A 19,062-nucleotide genomic window follows, 5' to 3' on the forward strand; every position below is an offset into this window, starting at 1 on the left:
GAGTTGCATTAAGGTCTTTAGCTACAGTCACGCAGTGCAACTAAAGACATGTTGGAATCACAAAAAAGAAAACAGCATTTCTACAATAGTCCAAGAGTCCACACACCAGTCAGGCAACAGTTTTTCTAGAGTAGTAGTAGTTTTCAAAGTTGCTTCACTGTTGCATTGAAACAGTACCCAATGTAAAGGCACACAAATGATCTGAATGTAAAAGTGTAAATACAAAGGTTACTGTACCAATACTTTTACATTGATTAATAAATAAAAGGTGACAAGTACATTTTTCCGTCTATTTTCATCCACCATGCAGTGTCTCTCTACATTATGTTGGTCTGACATGAGCCAGGCTGAAGTATCTTCAGTGTAACAATAATTTTAATAGATTTTCTGAACCAGGGGTAAAAAAAGGCATAGATCACAGGGTTAAGACAGGAGTTCAAATAGAACAGACATATTACAAAGGCAGCAGTTGAGGCATTAAACAAGGTGTCCTGGCCTGTGAGTGAAACACAAAAATATGGGCAGAGGCACACTAGAAACACTACAATAACAACTCCAAGTGCTCTGGCTGCTTTCATTTCTGATTTTTTTGGAGCTACTTTCACTGTTCGCTGGCTTGTCACAGCTGCAATATGAGACCGCATGGCACGAGCCTGAGACACAGCCACCACAAAAACTCTCATATACAGAACTATGATGACAGTGACAGGACCAATAAAGGACAAAACAATATCTGCAAGTCCAGCAATGTAGTTAATAACAATGACACACTCTCCAATGCAGGAGTTATACCTGCCTGGTTGTACCAGGTTATTATTCAGCAGCAGACTGTGAAGGAAAGCAGAACATATCCAACACAGACAAACACAGACTTGAACTCTTTTTGGTGTGACTTTGTTTGGATAATGTAGAGGCTCACAAATAGCCACATATCGGTCAACTGATATGAGCACCATGGTTCCTATTGAGGCAGAAGTAATAATGAAGTCCAAAACATAATACAGAATACACATGAGGTCACCGAGCAACCAGCAGCCGTCTATGAGCATAATTTGAAAAAACATGAGGAAGCCCACGAAGAAATCTGAGACAGCAAGAGAGAGGAGGAGGAGGTTGGTGGTTGTGTGGAGCTGCCTGGAGAGATAAGAGAATAACATGCTTATCAATATTGGCAGCGTAATTATATTAAGACATAAAAGCAAATGGCTGAAACACATGAACATATTTCCCTTAAAAGTCTGAAATATAATATTTAGTTTTGTTCTATTCCATTAACTATTTATTTCTGTACAGATAGCAGATTTAAAATTGATAAAACATATGAATACTTGAAGTGGGAGATGGAGATGATGACCAGCAGGTTTAGAGTCACAGTGAGCAGAGAGATGGAGGACAGTACAATGTAAATGAGCATAGATTCAGAGTGAGGACGCATGGCCTTCCTGCAGGAGGAGTTGAGGAGTTGTGGAAAGCAAAGTTCAGCTTCTTCAAGGGCTTTCATTCTCAGGAAGAGGAGACAAGATGCTGCTGAGCTCGTCATACAACTGATGATTGTCTCTTTTCTTCCTGCACACCCCTTCTCTTTTACTCTGGTGATAACTTTCTTTGAGTGGGAGTGACTGAATATTACCCTGACTGTTTCATGGGAATTTCCCTGTATTTCGCGCCCCCCACCCCCTCCCCTCCTTTTCCATCTTTTTCCAATGTTTTTCTCAACAATTACAATTTCCATCATGCTTTGCACCAAGGAACAGCAAGGCACATCACAACACAGCCAAAGTTACTTTTTTAAGAAAGTTGTGACCAGGACAAGAAGGAGGGAGAATAAAGCTTCTGGTTACTATTAGTAGGCCATGAACCTGGATAAGCTATAGATGTATGCATATTTTTTTACTTTTTGCAATAAAGAGGTTGAACTAGATAGGTTATGAGTTATGTCATGTGTTGTTGAACTTTAGTCCCTGCTGTTGTCACCATTTCACTGCTGGCCAACCTCAATAGTTTTCTCTGATCACTACTCAGGAAACCCCTTCATATGTTTCTGATCTCCAGTTTGCCACATGCTGTGGTCTCCACTCAGCTACCTCTGCCAGGTTGTCCCTGCACCGACAGCCCCCCACTTGTTCTGAAAAGCTAGGTGGATCTTCAGATGGTCGCTTGTCCCAGTATCCAGCTGGATGTCCTGCTTCCCCTCTTGTTAATCTGCCAATTAGCTCTTCTTTTAGACTAGTGTCCTACTCTCCCTCCAACACATTCTCGACCCCAACTCTTCAGATACCGATGCTCGGTCAGTGGTGCTACAAACTAGGACTGTGGACAACAAAAACTAGCCAGAATGTCTGGGCGTTACAATGACGCTCTTTGACAAGGTACCTTTCTAGTGTCAGTTTTTGATGTGTCAAGGACAGTGCCAGTTTCCTGCATAGGGTTTTTTCAAACTCGATTTCCATGTCCACAGTACAGTTTCTGCTTGTCATATGCATACAGGCTCTTTTCAAAATAACTTTTAAATGTTGGGTTACATAGTTTTTTGGTTTAATTGCACAACTAAATAATTTGGTCAAGTTTAAGCAACAAAAGTGCTCGGTTCGGCATTAGGTCATAAGGGACTCAGGAAAAGTATTGTAAAATAAGTCAATGTGGACTTGGTGTTCATTGTGGCCTTTTCTGTATTTTAAGATTATGATGTGGATCATTCATTGCAACATTGTATCTGATCCCTATGTATTACTGCTTGAAAGATCATTTCTACTAATACCCAAAAACATGGTTTGAACCTATTGTGAGCCAACTATCTTCAAACAGGAAAATCAACTAGTTTTCAGGATACCATACCCCCAAAGGCCACTAATAAAGTCCATGTTTTGGACCTCTCTATTTCTACAGTAAGAATCTGCATACAGCCATGACTGTGCTTAGAGCTGAGCCCACCAAACTATATCTAGCTGAATCAGTTGTCTAGATTAGAATGTACAACAAATCTCTACCAGTGAGGATTAAGTGGTAACCATAGTCAAGATAGCTAGAAGTTGTTATTCAGTTGATGACGTAAAGAACAATGAGGGAAAGAATATGTCAAGTAAGAGATGGAGGGAAGTGATGAGGACTGAGATGAAGATTACTGGACACAGCAAAGTAGAGGGAAGGGGTTTTAGTCTCTGTTGGAGATAAGAAAACGCTGTCATGGGAGAGCTGCTGTTTATCAGAGAGCTACAGTCAAAAAGCTCCCAGAACTTAGCAGATTCCCACCACCACTCTCTGAACATGGAGACACCAGAAGTAGCTGAACTCTGCTTTCCACTACTCCTCAACAATTCCTGCAGGAAACCAGTGCCGCCTCACTTCGACGGCACGCTTGTTAACGCTCTGCTGTCTTTCATCTCTCTGCTCACTGCGGCTCTCAACCTGCTGGTCATCATCTCTATCTCACACTTCAGGCAGAGATTAACCCTCAGCATGAATTAATACATGTTTTGACAATTAAATGTGAATGTTCTAGTTAATAATATAAATCTTTGTTTTAAAAATCCTAACGTTAAAATGCTATGCATTCAAATGTAATGTTGGACTCCAAAATACATTCATTGATGTTACTAACAAGTTAACATTAATAATAATCTCATGAATAATTATATTCTTACTCTCTACCATTGTAAACAATCTCAAAAGTGATGTTTTTCTTCCTCTCCAGGCAGCTGCACAGCCCCACCAACCTCCTCATCCTCTCTCTGGCTGTCTCAGATTTCCTCGTGGGCCTCCTGCTGATGCCGGTTGATATCCTTTTTACACAGGCTTGCTGGTTCCTGGGTGACCTCATGTGTGCTCTGTATTATGTTATCGATTTTATAATTACTTCTTCTTCGGTTGGAAATATGGTGCTCATATCAATTGATCGTTATTTGGCTATTTGTGACCCTTTACACTATAACACCAGAGTTACTCTGGACAGAACAAAGATCTGTGTTTGTTTGTGTTGGATTTACTCTGTTCTCTACAATAGTCTCATTTTGATGGACTTTCTGATACACCCTGATTCACATTATTCCTGCTACGGAGAATGTGTAGTTGTTCTTAACCACGTCACAGGATCTGTTGATGTTGTCTTTACCTTTATCGGCCCCATTACCCTCATCATAGTTCTATATTTGAGAATCTTTGTGGTGGCTGTGTCTCAGGCTCAAGCCATGCGGACCCACATTGCAACGCTCTCACAGCAGCGTACAGTGGGTGTAACTGCTAAGAAATCTGAGATGAAAGCAGCCAGAACTCTTGGTGTTGTTGTGGTTGTGCTTCTGATATGTTTCTGTCCATATTACTCTCCATCCCTTACAGGTGGAGTTATTGAAGACAGTAGTTCATCCTCACCCTTTGTAGTCTGGCTGCTGTATTTCAACTCGTGTCTTAACCCAGTGATCTATGCCTTCTTTTACCCTTGGTATAGAAAATCTATAAAACTCATAGTCACCCTCAAGATACTGCAGCCCGGCTCTTGTGATGTTAATATACTGTAGGGTCAGACTGATGAGTAACATCAACTTATTGTGAAGATGGAAATGTATTTGGTGTTGTTACTGAGTCACTGAAGTAAACTCGAAAGGTGTAACGGCTGTGCAAAATATAGTTAAAATGTGAAAGTACTGAGTCAATTAAATGCTGTGTTGTTACTATGTTGTTCTATTGTTATTTTGAAATACATTGAAGCACTGTCTTCAAGTTAAAGGGAGTGCACTCAAATCACTGTTATTATGCATGCCTTCTAGTTATTCCTTACCTCTGTATACAGTTTTTTCTTGGTATGACAGATCGATTTGAATTTTTTTTGCTGATGAGACAAGCTTGATTTAATCATATACAGACGTTTACTGTGAAGAAAAATATTAAGATTTTTTTCAGAGTTGCAAAACTGTTATAAATCATTAAGCTTTCAACATGTTTTAGGATGTGCTGTTGTATTTTATTCACATATTAATTAAGTGTAATTAATCCATTAGTCCATTTCCATAGACTGTGATTCAGCATACTGGCAGCCTAGATCAATAATCAATAATGTGTACATACAGACTATGAAACACACTCAACACTCGTGCCACTGACGGGCATCATATTAATGTTCTTTATCACTTTGTGTTTCTCACACATTTATAACTGTTGTTGTGGCTGATTTATTTCTTCTGGATCGATGTTGATTAATCTTCTTAAAACCTGATGCCGTATAAACTTGTAGGTCTCTCCTATCTGACTGCACGGTGAGATTTGTTTGATTTATTTGTAGCACAAATAAATCGAGTTGGGTCCGGTATCAGCAACAATGACTTCTGCCGGTTATTTTTAAAGGTATGCGGCTGCTTTTGCTGACGTCGCCCACCCGGTCCTTCTCTAAAGCCATTCAAAGTAGAGTGACCATATCCATAACACCAAAATGGAGGACACTATGCGGTATTTTGTGAGGCTGTGAATAATTGCATAGGAGGGGTGCAGTTTCATTTTATTAAGTGTGAAGAGAGGCGATGTGAGCCCTTTTTTACTGTAATTGATCTCCTTGGAGCATACCCGGCTTTATCAATTCATTAATATGTATTTTTTATTTTTAATATGTATATGTAATATATATATATATATATCTTGTACATATACATATATTATATATATGTAATATGTGATTAATATGTAATAATTAATTGTAATAAACAATTAATTAATATGTGTTTTTTAAATGTATTTGATATATATACTTATATATTTATATAAATACACATATAATTGGAAACAATTCGGTCAAAAGTAAAAAGAGACCGCTGTAGTCCAAAGTAAAAGTACAATTTTAATCTTAAGTTATGAATCTTAACCTTTCCCTCCGTCAAACTGCCGCGCGAAATTGACCGCGAGGTTACGGGGTTTATGTAATTACATAAACTTAACGGTAAGTTTAATTTTTTCTGAGCCGATAGAACTCTTCCCACAAGACTTTACTGTATTTCAGCAATTTAAATGAAGTTAATCAACGTTGTGGTTCTGAAGATCCTTTAGGTAACGTCACTTGACTTATTCGTCTCTTTTCTTGTCCAATAATGGACACTGCGGGGCTGAAAAGGATATTATAGGCTCTGGCAAAGTCTGCCTAGATTGTCAAGTTAAATCTACTCAATAAAATGTTTTCAGTTTGTTTTGTAAACCTATAAAAAGGCATGGATATCATTTCAACTCTAATTTAGTGTTACATCTGTGGTTTTAACCATTCTGTTATTCTTAAAATGCTCTGTAAAATGCTTTACAATAAAGATTTCAACTTTTTCTATTCCCAATATAATAATCATATTAATGTGATATATATGTATATAAATATATATACACAAACACACACACACATATGGCATATTTGGTATGATAGGTCTCAATGTTACATGACATATGAAGAAATCTCTTTTACTTCTTGAAAGACACATCTTTCAAAAGAGGGATAACTCCTCATCAACAGTTAATTATGAAGTAAATAACTTGTCAAGTTTTAGCCACCAGAAGATGGCACACGCAGTTAAATGGTGGCCTGCTGTGTTTTCTTGTGAGCAAGTCGTTTACTTTCAATGTAAGTTTGTAGATCCTGACAACTCCTGAAATCGGGAGAGAAAGAAATGAAGGCAGATTGCTTTGAGATCTTATGCATTCTAAGAATAAAGACGAGCATGCTGATAATGATTTAAATATCTAATGGAGAGAAAGTTATGCAACACTCTTCCTCACAGACAGCCTGCCTCTTTCTCTCCCTCCCTCTGTCACAGACACACACAGATACAATAGATCTGTCTCTCTTTCCCTGTCACACTCTTATCTGCACATCTCTTTATTCTAAGTGCAGTTTTGTTCCTTCTCTCCTTTGTCCTGCACGCCACAAGGCTACCAACGTCACCTTTGCAATTAAGTTGCTGTGGTTCTCACGGAGAAGCTATTTATGTATTTTATTTCATTGACTGCACAATAAACATGACTACACGGGTTTATTGGGAGCAACACATTAGCAGGGCAGCTTCAGTCCAATGAGTCTGTTCAAAATGGCACACTGATGCTCTGCTCACTATACGCAGTCAGTGTGTGCTGCATACTGCAAATGAATGCTTAAGTATGACATAACCAGCTGACTATTCAGACTCAAAACTATGGTTGGAAATGTAGAAACACAGCTTAACACAAAAAAAGAGGTGGCTCGTCTGTGGAGCTGCAGAGCAGACAGTTAGCAGCTCACAACCTTTGAATAATTAAATGGAAACCGGTTAAAATTGATGTTCTGTACAATCGTCATTAACAGGGATATTAGCTAAAGAGAACAACACAATGTTTTATACCTTGGACTGTCACGTTGGCTTCATTTTTCCGCAAGTATAGTTTCAGCTTATATGATGACAACGGACACACTTCATTGTCGATTAGACAACGTGATTCACAAAGATTACAGATGAAATATAATACAGAACTTTATTCATCCCAAGGGAAATTGTGGAACAGCAGTTGCAGTACAATGTAGAAAATAGTGTGAATACATGGAGTGCAGATACATATAAATATAAATTGTCAATAAGGTGCAAATTCAGAATAAAATGAAATACAATTACCATATACGAACGTCACTGTCTCCAGTCATAACATCATTTGACTTTACTTCAGTGTATCCAGCTATACAACAGCAATACATTTCCATGTTCTTAGAAGGTTTTAGTGATGCTACTGACCAGTTTGTCTCTAAAGTATTGTCATATCACAAGTCAGGCTGAAGTATCTTAAATGTTACAATGAGTTTCATAGATTTTCTAAACCAGGGGTAAAAAAAGGCATAAATGAGTGGGTTTAGACAAGAGTTGCAGTAGTACAGCCAGGTTTCAAAGGTTAAAGATGTGCTTTGGACTGTAAAAGCAGAAACGTATAATGGACAAAGGCAGATCAGGAACACAACCACAACAACACCAAGAATCCCGGCTGCTTTCATCTCAGATTTCTTAGCAGTTACACCCACTGGACGCTGTTGTGTGACCGATGCAATGTGGGTCTGCATGGCTTGAGCCTGAGACACAGCCTGCAAGTCACCCACAAAAAGCCCTATAGGCCCACTGTAGGTTAGGCCATACAGAGTACACAGAAGTACTCATCTTGGGCCACAGACATTTCCATCGGGTCTGCATGCTGAAGCCCTTGCAGGACCCAAGGCACCATATTCCCTTTTCAGGGTAATTTGATTTCAGAATATCAAAGTCCAAAATGTAATCCGTGATTAAGAGCTGCGACTGTGGCCCCAAGTAGTAATCACAGGATAATGGCACACTGAGTTTACCTTAATTTCAACTTGTTAAAACAAGGTTATTTTGCAAAGTTTTATAATCTATATGTTATTTTCTTGCATTTTGTTTGCAACTGAGTGTGAAGTGGTCGAAATGAGAGTCTCCAAGTCTGAGAACACTGTTCTGACGGTGAATTGTGCCCACCGGTGTGGGAGTGATTCCCGTAGCCCTTTAAGCCCTATCCCTAATAACCCTAACCCCTAATCCTATTTATTGATTGAGTTGTGTTTAGAGGTTGTACATTGGGATTATATATTATTGTAGCCCAGATTTTTTATGTTTAATTTGATACCTAACATGTTTGTTTTTTTGGGGGGGAGGGATTTATACCATGATTTTTTCTTGATATAAAAGGGTCCCCCTAGGGCTTAACCCAAGCAAGGGAGATCAAATGGTGCCAGAAGGCAAAGATCTCGATCTACCAGCCCATCCACGATCTAGTGGGCTGCTGTGAAGCGAGGGTTCAGTGTCTTGATCGACACTTCGACATGCGAACTGTGGGGAGACTGGGGATTGAACCAGGCACCTTGCGGCTGCAGGACGACCACCAATGGTCATGACCTTTGGGTAGTGGCCTACAAATGAGATTGCAGATTACAAGCGGCTGAAATGGGCTTTCTTTCGTTGGGTGAAGAGCTCAGACATCCAGAGGGAGCTCGGAGTAGAACTGACGCTCCTTTGCATCGAATGTAACCTTTTGCGACGTGTTGTAATTCTCTAAAAAAATGCTATTGTTTGGTCCTCTGTTTGGGACTGGCTGGCGACAACTGGCCTTTGCATCTGTCTATTTTCTCCCTGGGGGTAAAACTCATCCGTGACAGCACTCATAATAGAGCTGTCAAACTCCTTTCTGCACTGTTACATTCCAGACCACATCTCTCTTGACTTGATCGGTACAGTTGAGCTTTTGAATGCTTTTCTTTTGTCTTGTGAACTTTTTAAAACAAACTACATGTCCAACCAGTTTGACATCACACACATGCAATGTGTACTTCAAAACTAAATATAGACATAGCACAGACTTGTTTTAAACCAAAGAAACGTAGGCTCTTTAAGGGGCCAGTTCACTCCAAATACAAAAATACATACTTTCCTCTCACTGGAGTGCTATTTATCATTCAAGATTGTTTTGGTGGGAGATACCGAGCGTTAGAAATATTGGCTGTAGAGATGGACTATATGTCACTCGGCTTGGGGTGCTCAAAGCACCCAAAAAAACAGTTCTGTGGGTTACTTAAGGTAGCCCACATAACTGGTTTAGAGGTGCATGAACATAAACCTGAAACACCACAGGTAAGAGGAAAAATATGTATTTTAGATTTTGGGGTAAACCGTCCTTTTAATTCACGCTTACTCCTGATAAGTCACAATAGACAACATATAATCCAGTTGATAAATATCAGATTCCAACACATGCTAAATATGCCATGTATGTTGATGCTGCTTCAGTCTCGCAGTGACAGTATTTAGGCATTGTTGCGTCTGGCGTCGAACATTGTCTGGTTGTTTTCACACAACGCATCTTTATCTCTCAGTTAATCACAGAGGATTTGAAAACTGGAATGTTTCGTGACAGAAACCAGTTTGAGCACCGAGTCGCAAGAATGGTAACATCTTCACTGCGCCGGTGGAGTCAACTCGATTGTGGTCGATGTTTATAAATAGACGCAGAGGTTGCTGCGTCCTCCACACAGAGAGGCAGGCCGTCTGAGCGCTGAAGCATCCGAGAGAAACTTCTCCTTAAACACGGGGTAAGGAAACATGGACACTTTTGCCTCACAATTTTTGGTATTATTCTGACTCGTGCAACAGCTCTGAGGGTAGCTGAATTTAATCCCAAAAAAATAACATTTTGGGGTAATTCTTGCTGAATGCAAGAGTTTTTTTTTGCCACATTCATAACCAGACAAACTCTGCCTGCGGAAGGAGTGATCTTCGCATATCTGTATTCAGAAATGTGCGAATGTCTCAAAACAAAGAAAATCAACTCTTCAACTGAATCAGCACATATAAGCTGTTCTCACATAAAGGTCGACACTGACTCTTCCCCATCACCAGCCACTAGTAAGGAAGGAAAGGGTCTTTACAGGTCTGGAAAAAGTACATTTTTTTGTGCTGCCGTGGCTATGGATGGAAATGCTAGTTCATCTGTCTGCCTATTAGTCCAACATTATACATTATAAATAGATTACGGCTTGTACATGGGTCATTAATGTCTGTTAAGGTGCTTTATTTTGCACTGTTTTTGAGTTTTGAGGGTTTTTTTTTAGAAATGTAGCTTTAAGCGGTATTAAAGAGTATGACTTGATGTATTTAGTCACAAAGCACAAGACACAGTACATATGACCCTTCAGGTAAAATGTAATAAATGCATTTATTTATTATTTTAAGTACAAAGAGTAGGTGAATTGAAAACATTCTTGTTTGAATATCGCTACATTTGCATGAGAATACTTTGACCATTGTCTGTACGTGTAGGTTTACATTTCGTCCACTCCAGCTGTGTTTCAGGTCCGCTTGAGAGGACCGGCAACATGTTCTGCTTCCTACTCTACCTGGCTGCACTCGGCCTGCTCCAAGGTATGAAGTCTTCACAACTCAAGCGCAGCCTCACTGACTGTCTTCACACTGCATTCACTTTGTAGGATTGCGAGGTAACACATATGGACTGCCAAGAAATAGTCTATCATATAACCCCCCCTTAAAACTGCGATACGTTTTTAATAAAGTGAGGTACTAGTTTCCCCCTCTTTCCAGTCTTTATGCTAAGCTAAGCTAACTGCTGCCACCAGCCAAACGTAAGCCAAGAAGCATGACTGCCTGCCTGGTTTACGTTTGTGCTCAGCTTGTCAGTCTTGACAGATTATGATCCCAAACTAGCTACCATGTATATATATAATAATACTAGAATGTATTTGTAGAGCACTTTACTCAAAAGGCTTTTTAAAAGCAAGAACAACATAAACAAGAGAATTGTCTTGTCTCATAGTCAAATAGAGACTTTTTTTTGAGCAATCATCATTGAATATCTGTATTAGAGATTTCTGAGTATTTTACAAAGAAATATGAAAGCCATGAACTATTCATATATAGGTGTCACTTTGTTGGTCTTTCTCCGTAATGCCTGTACTGTCCATGTTTACGGCCTGGGTGGTTCTGATATGCTCACAATACTTGAAGCAAGAAAGCAAACATTTATATTTTCCAAATGTTCTTAACTTTTCCTCATACACAGAGTATGCATGCAGTATGATGAGTATGATGCAACATGATAAAGAGTCAACACTTGATCAATCCTTGATTGATACCTTTATAATGACTTTGGAGAGAGGATCTTTTCTCTTTTTTAAATTACAGGGACATTCCTGAATAATGTTTCTCCATATCTTCAGGCACCGCTGCAACAAACCAAACATTTACCAGTTCCGGGGAGATGAACATTACCTCCTGCCCCATCACCTATTACGGGCAGAAATATGACAAAGTCTACGTGAGTAATATACAAAAGCCGTTTGTAGTCGTGATGCCTCTCTCTGTGTTTATTTTTCTGTGATTGTGGTTATTGTATATCACTTTGTAGTTGTGTTTTATGTCACTTTGTAATCGTTTTGGTCTTTTTGTATTATTTTGCTCCTTTTCGTAGATGTTTTGAGTCTCTTTGTGGTCATTTCATGTCTTTTTGTAGTTTTGGGGTCTTTTTGTGGTCATGTTGTGTCTCTGTAGTTGTTTTTTATCTCGGTAGTTGTCATTTTGTGAGTCTTTTGTTATTTTGTTGGTGAAGGCCACGGGCGGGGCCCTTAAACTTTGGGCCCCTGGGCTTTTGCCCGGTAGGCCAATTCGGTAATGCACCCATGGTCTCCTCTGTGGTTTCTTAACAGGTGGCCTTTGATGCTAACACATTTGCAGTTTGCTTCAATGGCTTATACAAGCCTGGAATAAAAAATGACTGTATTTTGATGTCTGGAGGGACGGCTGACAGAGGTGACCTGGCAGTACTGACTCAAGACATACCCACTGGATCTGGCGTTCATAAACTTCTGCCAAACCTTAGCAATGCTGGGAAATGTGTCAACATAATACCTTTAAAAGACAGTCAACAATCGGAAGTGAGTATTTTTCAGTTTCATTATTGACCAAACTGTCATGATAAACGAATAAAACATAGAAGAAGAAGCGATATTTCCAACCACAGCCTTTTCATAGAAGTCTGTGTCTTTGTGTCCACTTTCTGGTGTCAGATTGAACAAATTGAACTTGGCAACTTTGGGACACAAGCAATTCTGGCAATCAAGACTCATTCTGGGTACCAGGATCTTAATGTTGTAAGTATACGAATAACATTTAGAGAAATGACAGATGTATTTGGGAAAGTGTGATGTGAGTTTGGCGGATAATGAGACAGAATCAGTGGCTCAATCAGTATACCACACTGCAATGCAAATAGAGTGGGGACTATCACACTGACAAAAAGGATAAATACATAATTAATTTCACATGTAAAACATGACACAATGTAAAAAGAAAAACCTTCACTGTAGTTTTAAACACTAACTAATTGTTTTTCTGGCACTTTCCAGGAGGCAGATGCACAAGTCAATGGCCTTACAGTTTCTAAACAGAAATTCCAGACAGCTGATACAAGCAAGGGCGTAATCACAGATGTCAGTGGATGCAGACTCTCGGGTAAGCAAAAATTAATTAAATATAATAACTGCTAGTAAAGTTGTACATTTTAAATAAGCTACATACATTTTTCTCAACTCCTAGGTTTTGGTTATAAGACAAATACGACAGTGAGGGACTCAAACATATGCTCTACTGTAACCTGTGATGCGAGTGGTGTCGCTACTGCCGTCAGCGATTGTGGTCCCGCGGAGCGTTGCCAAGGCAATGGGAGGTAATTGTTTCCAGAAATTATACAAACAAAATGTCAGTTCTCTTTCTAAGCTTGTAGTGTAGTTTTTTTAACATGGAACTCAATCTTAATCACTCAGAGTAAAAATAGTAGTATAGAAAATCTATGGTAAAAATTACATTACTGCTGTCCAGGTGTGTTCACAAAAAACAGGAGGCGAGCCAGTTTGACCTCGGAATTATTTGAGTCTCTCACGTGCCTTAATGGAGGCGATTCTTACCTCTATGTAGATGCTAGCACTGTTTCATCAACCCTGGCCGAAAAACCACTATTGCTTCTTTCATTTCTAGACACATTGGAAAACCTTATGCTGTTGTGTTTGGGTTCATATCATCATCATCCAACGGCTAATTCCCTGCGTTTAGCAAGTCACATGATTTTTATTAATCTGGTTAACTACAGTGGTATGAACCAAGAATAATCCCTCGCCTCAAAGAGCCAATTCAGGAAGATGATCTAATGGTCATTTTGGTGGGATCAGATTGCACAAGCGCATCATGGTTTTCGTCCTTGGTGCAGCTGCTCGCGGTGGAAACTGTGGCAGCTCCCACAGCCCGGAGACACACTTTCACAACAGGACGGTGCAATCCTCTACCTCTCTGATATGGGCCAGCTACCTGCTGAATGGGAGCGATTGGAAGAGTTAGGGCTGCTTCGTGCAGTGTTGCGCACTATTTAAGGCGCTAGAGCCCTTTTTACACAGGTAGATGCTCCCATTTTCAGTGCTTGTGTGTGGAGTAGGGCTTTGATTCCATGTTGTTATCCTTGCATATCGTGTTAACCTACCTTCAAACTTGTGGTACCATCAACAGTGAAAGCTTTTTCTGATGCCATCTCATCTGGACCTGAAGGCTATGGAGGGAGATAGTTTTTACGATATGTAACTAACGCTCTTTGCATTGACTTTGTATGAAATCGAGCCACTTGAAAAGTTTGGTTGAAACGGCCTGCAGTTCAGTCCCATTCTATGCAAGCGAAGGGGTGAACAGGTATTTGCTTCTGTTGGCGAAGAAAATTAGCATCTTCGCATTCGCGAATTTAAGCTTAACTTTTAGCGTGACCATGAACTCGGCACCCTTTGACCATTTCATCTCTTCAATGCTCATATTATAGCAAACACCAATTTGTACTGTGCCATCTTAACGGATATAATTCCTATACATTTCCATGCCACCCATTCATGTGATTTGTCTTGTATTTTATATATGCATGTAGTGTTTGAGGCTTTACCAAACGCTGACATTGTTATTGCATCTTTCCCCTTCTCCTGCAGTTGCGTGTTGAATGCCATGTGCTCTGTGACCGGCTCTACTGTCATCAATATCGTTGGCAGAGTTCACTCTGTCCCGGACCGGTGTGGTTACACTCTGTTTGGGTCCTTATCGGTCCCGGGCTTGCGTGTGGTCGGGGTTTTCCAGGAAAGACGCCGTAAAGATGTTAGTTTTTTGGATCGTGTGATACTACAGCTGAACGGGGTTCAGATTTCCCTGGGACAAGGTGGCAGGGTTCAGGTATGTTATCCGCTACCACAACATCTGAATTAATGTGTTTTAGATCTCATCAGTCACTGATGTACAGTACACTCCAGGCATGGGTTGATCAAGGTGATCACAGGCCACACAGGCTGAGCTCATGCAATGAGAGGAAACGGACGAGTGTCTACACACATATCCATTCTGCATTATTTACTTTTGGTAATTTATGTACATTTTGATGGCAATAGTATTATGCTTTTACTTCTAGGATTTTAAATGTAGCACTTTGACTTGTAGCAAAGTACATTGTAGTTTTGTTACTTTCATTTAAGTAAAATATCTGAACAGTTCTTTCAACACACAAAGCAACTTCCAAAGGATTTCTTCCATTCAACCACTAGACGGCAGAAGAAAGCACTTTATGATGTGAAGCCCCATTTGTGCCAAACAATATGATGACAGCTTTGTGTCTTTGTGATGTTTGAGTAAGTGTCTCTTTTTTCACTTTGCTCATCCGCTGCAATAAAGCTGGATGACAAAGTGCTGACGCTCAACGCCACAGCTCAGGTGGTCCATGGTGTGGAGCTCTCCAGGGACCAGACAGGAGTCACCGCTAAAATATCAGCCTCCAACTACACTGTTTCTGTCCTCTTTGATGGCTACACCACAGTCATCCACATGAAAGGTACACATCAATGGAAACTTAAAGGCTTTGATAAAAATTGTGGTTCTTTTCATATCACCAGGTCTATGCACTTGGTCTTATTTGCATATATAACTAGTTTGTAATGAAGACGTGATTATTGGAGAGTATCAAAGGAAGATGATACGCTGGTTTGCATTGGGGCCACAGACATTTAAGATGGCATCATCTGCATAAAAATGGATTGATTAAAAATAATAATGGTATCTATGTGTAGTATTGAACCAAATGTATTATATTATTAATAAAAGTGGGTAATAAACTATCATATAAAGGACAGCGACAAATCTTTAAGTATGAAGGTACATTATGATAGATCCTTCTGAATACATTTTCATTACCACTATATTTATTTCCAAACAGTAAGTCTTTCTTCTATCTATTTTTCTGTTGATTACTTACATGCATGTCAAAATACAAAACTGTGCTTTAAATGTTTGTGTTAATTATCTAAACTAATGAGGTAATGTGAGAGGAATCCATTATTATTAAATTTTTTTGGTATTACTTCCATATGGATGCCAATATCGATAACCCAAACAGGATCTTTCGCTACTACCGTAAAAGTCGGGTTACAAGCTGCTACTACCTTCGGTCAGCTAGCGCTCCTGGTAGCTCTCCGCTAGCTCCCCGTTAACCACCGAAAGTAGCGGGACCAGGCCTGGCTCGACACCCGACTCGGGCAGAGGGGACGCAGGTAGTAGCAGCAGCGCTAGCAGACACTCACCGGACGTAGGAGCGGCTTGTAACCCGACTTTTACGGTACTTTAGGTATTGATGTGCTCACCCTGTAGGCCTATTCTCGAGTTAAAACCAGTTAATACCAGCTGCCTTTAGTGTGCTGCGGTGCTCGTCTACTGTAAAAGTTCATCGTTCTATCACGTGTTCTCTTCTGAAACCGGCCAGGGCCAAGTGGAGCAGCCGTGAATGGTTTATGTGGCAATTCCACAAGGTCTTTGAATGAAGAGAGGGTTAATGGACCCTGGTCTACTGGGTAAGACCTCCAAACACATTATGTAGCTGACAACTTCTCTTTTGAATGAAAGGTTTTAAGATATACTGGAGTTTAAGTATTAAGTTGCTGAACAGTCTTATTTGTTTGTTGTCCCACAGCTGTGAGATGCCGTATGATGACACTGCCGACAGTACAATCAACTGCAACACCACAACTAAATGGTAAACACAGATTAAACTTTCTTTTGTTTTTGTAGCACGCTTCACCACATGTATCATTAGGCGCCGTCTTCTACACTTTGTGTATTTTGTTTATTCTCGTATGTGCCCTGGTGTCCTTTATGACTGAACTTCCATGCCCCGTTTTCACTGGAACAGGTGTAATCTCCTGAAGCAGGCTCCCTTCACTGCTTGCAATAAGCACATCAACCCAGAGCCCTTCATAACGGCCTGCACAAACACTTTGTGCAAATATCCTGCAGTGGATGGTCTCAAGTGCCAGTTCCTGGAGGCCTACGCCAGGGCCTGCCGCCACCACAGCAATGTCACGATGGAGAGCTGGAGGACAAAGACCAGCTGCCGTAAGGCTGTCTTTCATTATCTTTGATTATGTTTCAAGATGACCTGAATGAACCAATCAACTAATTATTAGTATATCGTTTTAAGCACCTTCTACACCATATGATGTTGTGTGGCTCTTTTTATAACCTTTAGGGTAGATGTTGGGTTTTTACGCAAATTGCAGAGAATCTTATCATGTCAAGTGTATTAAAAAAAGTGGCAGATTTCTTTGTTTGGTACCAGTCCGTTTCATGGATTAATCGTATTAAAACTGTAAAACATTGGTTTCTTGATGTGCAATTGCAGCTGCTGTCCCTCAGGCCTTCTGTAAGGACAGGTTCTGCAGTGCTCATGAGTTCTGTGGTGAGCGGAACGTTGGAGAACCCAGCTGCCTCTGTCGGGCCATTTTTGCCTCCAAGTACAGATCAACGGACACTTTTGGTGAGTCAGCTACGACAGAAGAAAGTCACAGTCGTCTCAAGTGCCACTTCATTATAGGCTGGAGGGATTTCTCAAAGGGAGAGCCGTTTCAGATTTGTGGACTTTTATTAAAGATTTAGTAGCATTTGTTTATTGCTGCCTTAAAAAAATGTTAAGCTTTATTAGTATAGTAATTTGCATTATTCTTTGCTGTATATAATAACATTCAGATGTAGTGGGAGAGAGAGACAATTTACAAATGGACAAAAGACTTCTTTCAGAAACTTTGAAAAGACCAAAAATATGTTTTTCAAAGTTGCATTTATGATAGCCTCTTCCTGATCTGTGCTGATGTATGTTGTTTGGACAAAGCAAAAGGAGTACAATGTTTTGTAACGGGTGTTCAGGTGAGCCAACGGTCTGCCAGCAGAGTTCTACTTCGGTAATTCTGGCTAATTGTCTATTGGAGGACAAGAGCATCGATTATTCTGTCTTACACCTCAACGACCAGGCCTGCAAAGCTGAAATGGACAACCTGACCCACATGGTGATGTTCAACTTCAATAGCAACAACACTTGTGGTACAGTGGTCATGGTGTGTACCTTCTATTTTTAGCTTTTAAAAAAAAGTATCAGCCAAATCCCTTTCAACACTAGAGACATACTGTGTGTAATAATTCAGTGGTTGCAGGCAAGTAGTGAGCGCACTGTAGCCTTGACCTTGTTTATTTAATAAAGTTGGTGATCTAGGAAAATGTGTATATTAATACCATACAGTAACTGCTGCAGCCTAAAACTTTCATATTTATTAAGTAGAATCTAAAAGTGAATGACTGTAGGTTCCCCAGAATGTGCATTGACTATGTCTGTCTCTGTGTGACATTTAGGCAAACAACAGTCAAATTATCTACAAGAACACCATCATGACACGGAATATCTCCACGTTTGGCCTGATCAACCGTCACAGCCCAGTGCTTATTGACTTCTCCTGTTATTACAGTCAGCCCAATGTCAAGACCTTTGCCTTCCAACTCAAACACAGGTGTGTGGTGGGAGTACAGTATGTAGCTCCAGAGTTGTGATCTACCAAGTGAAGGCTGAATGAGCTTCATTTGGGTTTTAGCTGTGTTTCCACAGCATGGAACGGCTCTGCTTGACTCGATTCACTTTTTGGTGCAAAGTCCTTTTTTTCCTATTTGTTTTTAACTGCAGCTGGTAGGCGGGATTCTGGGTAAAGTGAAAGAAAGAACATCTGGTTGCTATTAATGTGAGCCTACTATTTAAAATGGTCCAGTTGGTTCAGGATTTAGTGATGATTCTCTCTGACCAATCAGTGGTCTGCAGGGCTTCAAATCCACCATCTCGTTTCAGCTCAGCTCGCTTGGAACCTCGACCGAGGTGGTACTAAAAACAGTACCAGGTACCAAGTACCGTCCACAACTTTTGCTCATGAAAAATATGAAAATAACCATCCTATTGTTTAACAAACTGAACTGGAATGCTTGGAGGAAACATGGCTTTAATGTGCAAATCATAGCCTAGTATCATTAAGAAGTGGCTTTGCTTTCCAGCTCTGTGGCCCAGCAGATGACTTCTGGAGAATGGAATTATAATCTGACCATGGAGGCCTACACCAACGCTGACCGCATGAACGCCATCCAGACGAGCACCAACATAGAAGTGAACCAGAAAATCTGGGTGGAGTTTAAG

General features: G+C 40.2%; 2 protein-coding genes across 2 annotated transcripts; one reads left to right on the forward strand and one right to left on the reverse strand.

Moving 5' to 3' along the window:
• Nucleotides 1-317: 317 nt before the first annotated feature.
• LOC306735433 (trace amine-associated receptor 13c-like) lies at nt 318-1,540 on the reverse strand (the record flags this gene model as incomplete). Its single annotated transcript, XM_079216900.1, has 2 exons — nt 318-1,134; nt 1,329-1,540. The coding sequence occupies 2 exons, from the start codon at nt 1,538-1,540 to the stop codon at nt 318-320; spliced, it is 1,029 nt and encodes a 342-aa protein (XP_079073026.1).
• Nucleotides 1,541-3,264: 1,724 nt separating this feature from the next.
• LOC306735434 (trace amine-associated receptor 13c-like) lies at nt 3,265-4,511 on the forward strand (the record flags this gene model as incomplete). The annotated part of the gene is made up of 2 exons (XM_079216901.1): nt 3,265-3,437; nt 3,692-4,511. The coding sequence occupies 2 exons, from the start codon at nt 3,265-3,267 to the stop codon at nt 4,509-4,511; spliced, it is 993 nt and encodes a 330-aa protein (XP_079073027.1).
• Nucleotides 4,512-19,062: the final 14,551 nt, after the last annotated feature.

This window comes from Taurulus bubalis (genome assembly GCF_910589615.1).
Source record: "Taurulus bubalis genome assembly, chromosome: 4".
NCBI classification, from domain to species: domain Eukaryota; kingdom Metazoa; phylum Chordata; class Actinopteri; order Perciformes; family Cottidae; genus Taurulus; species Taurulus bubalis.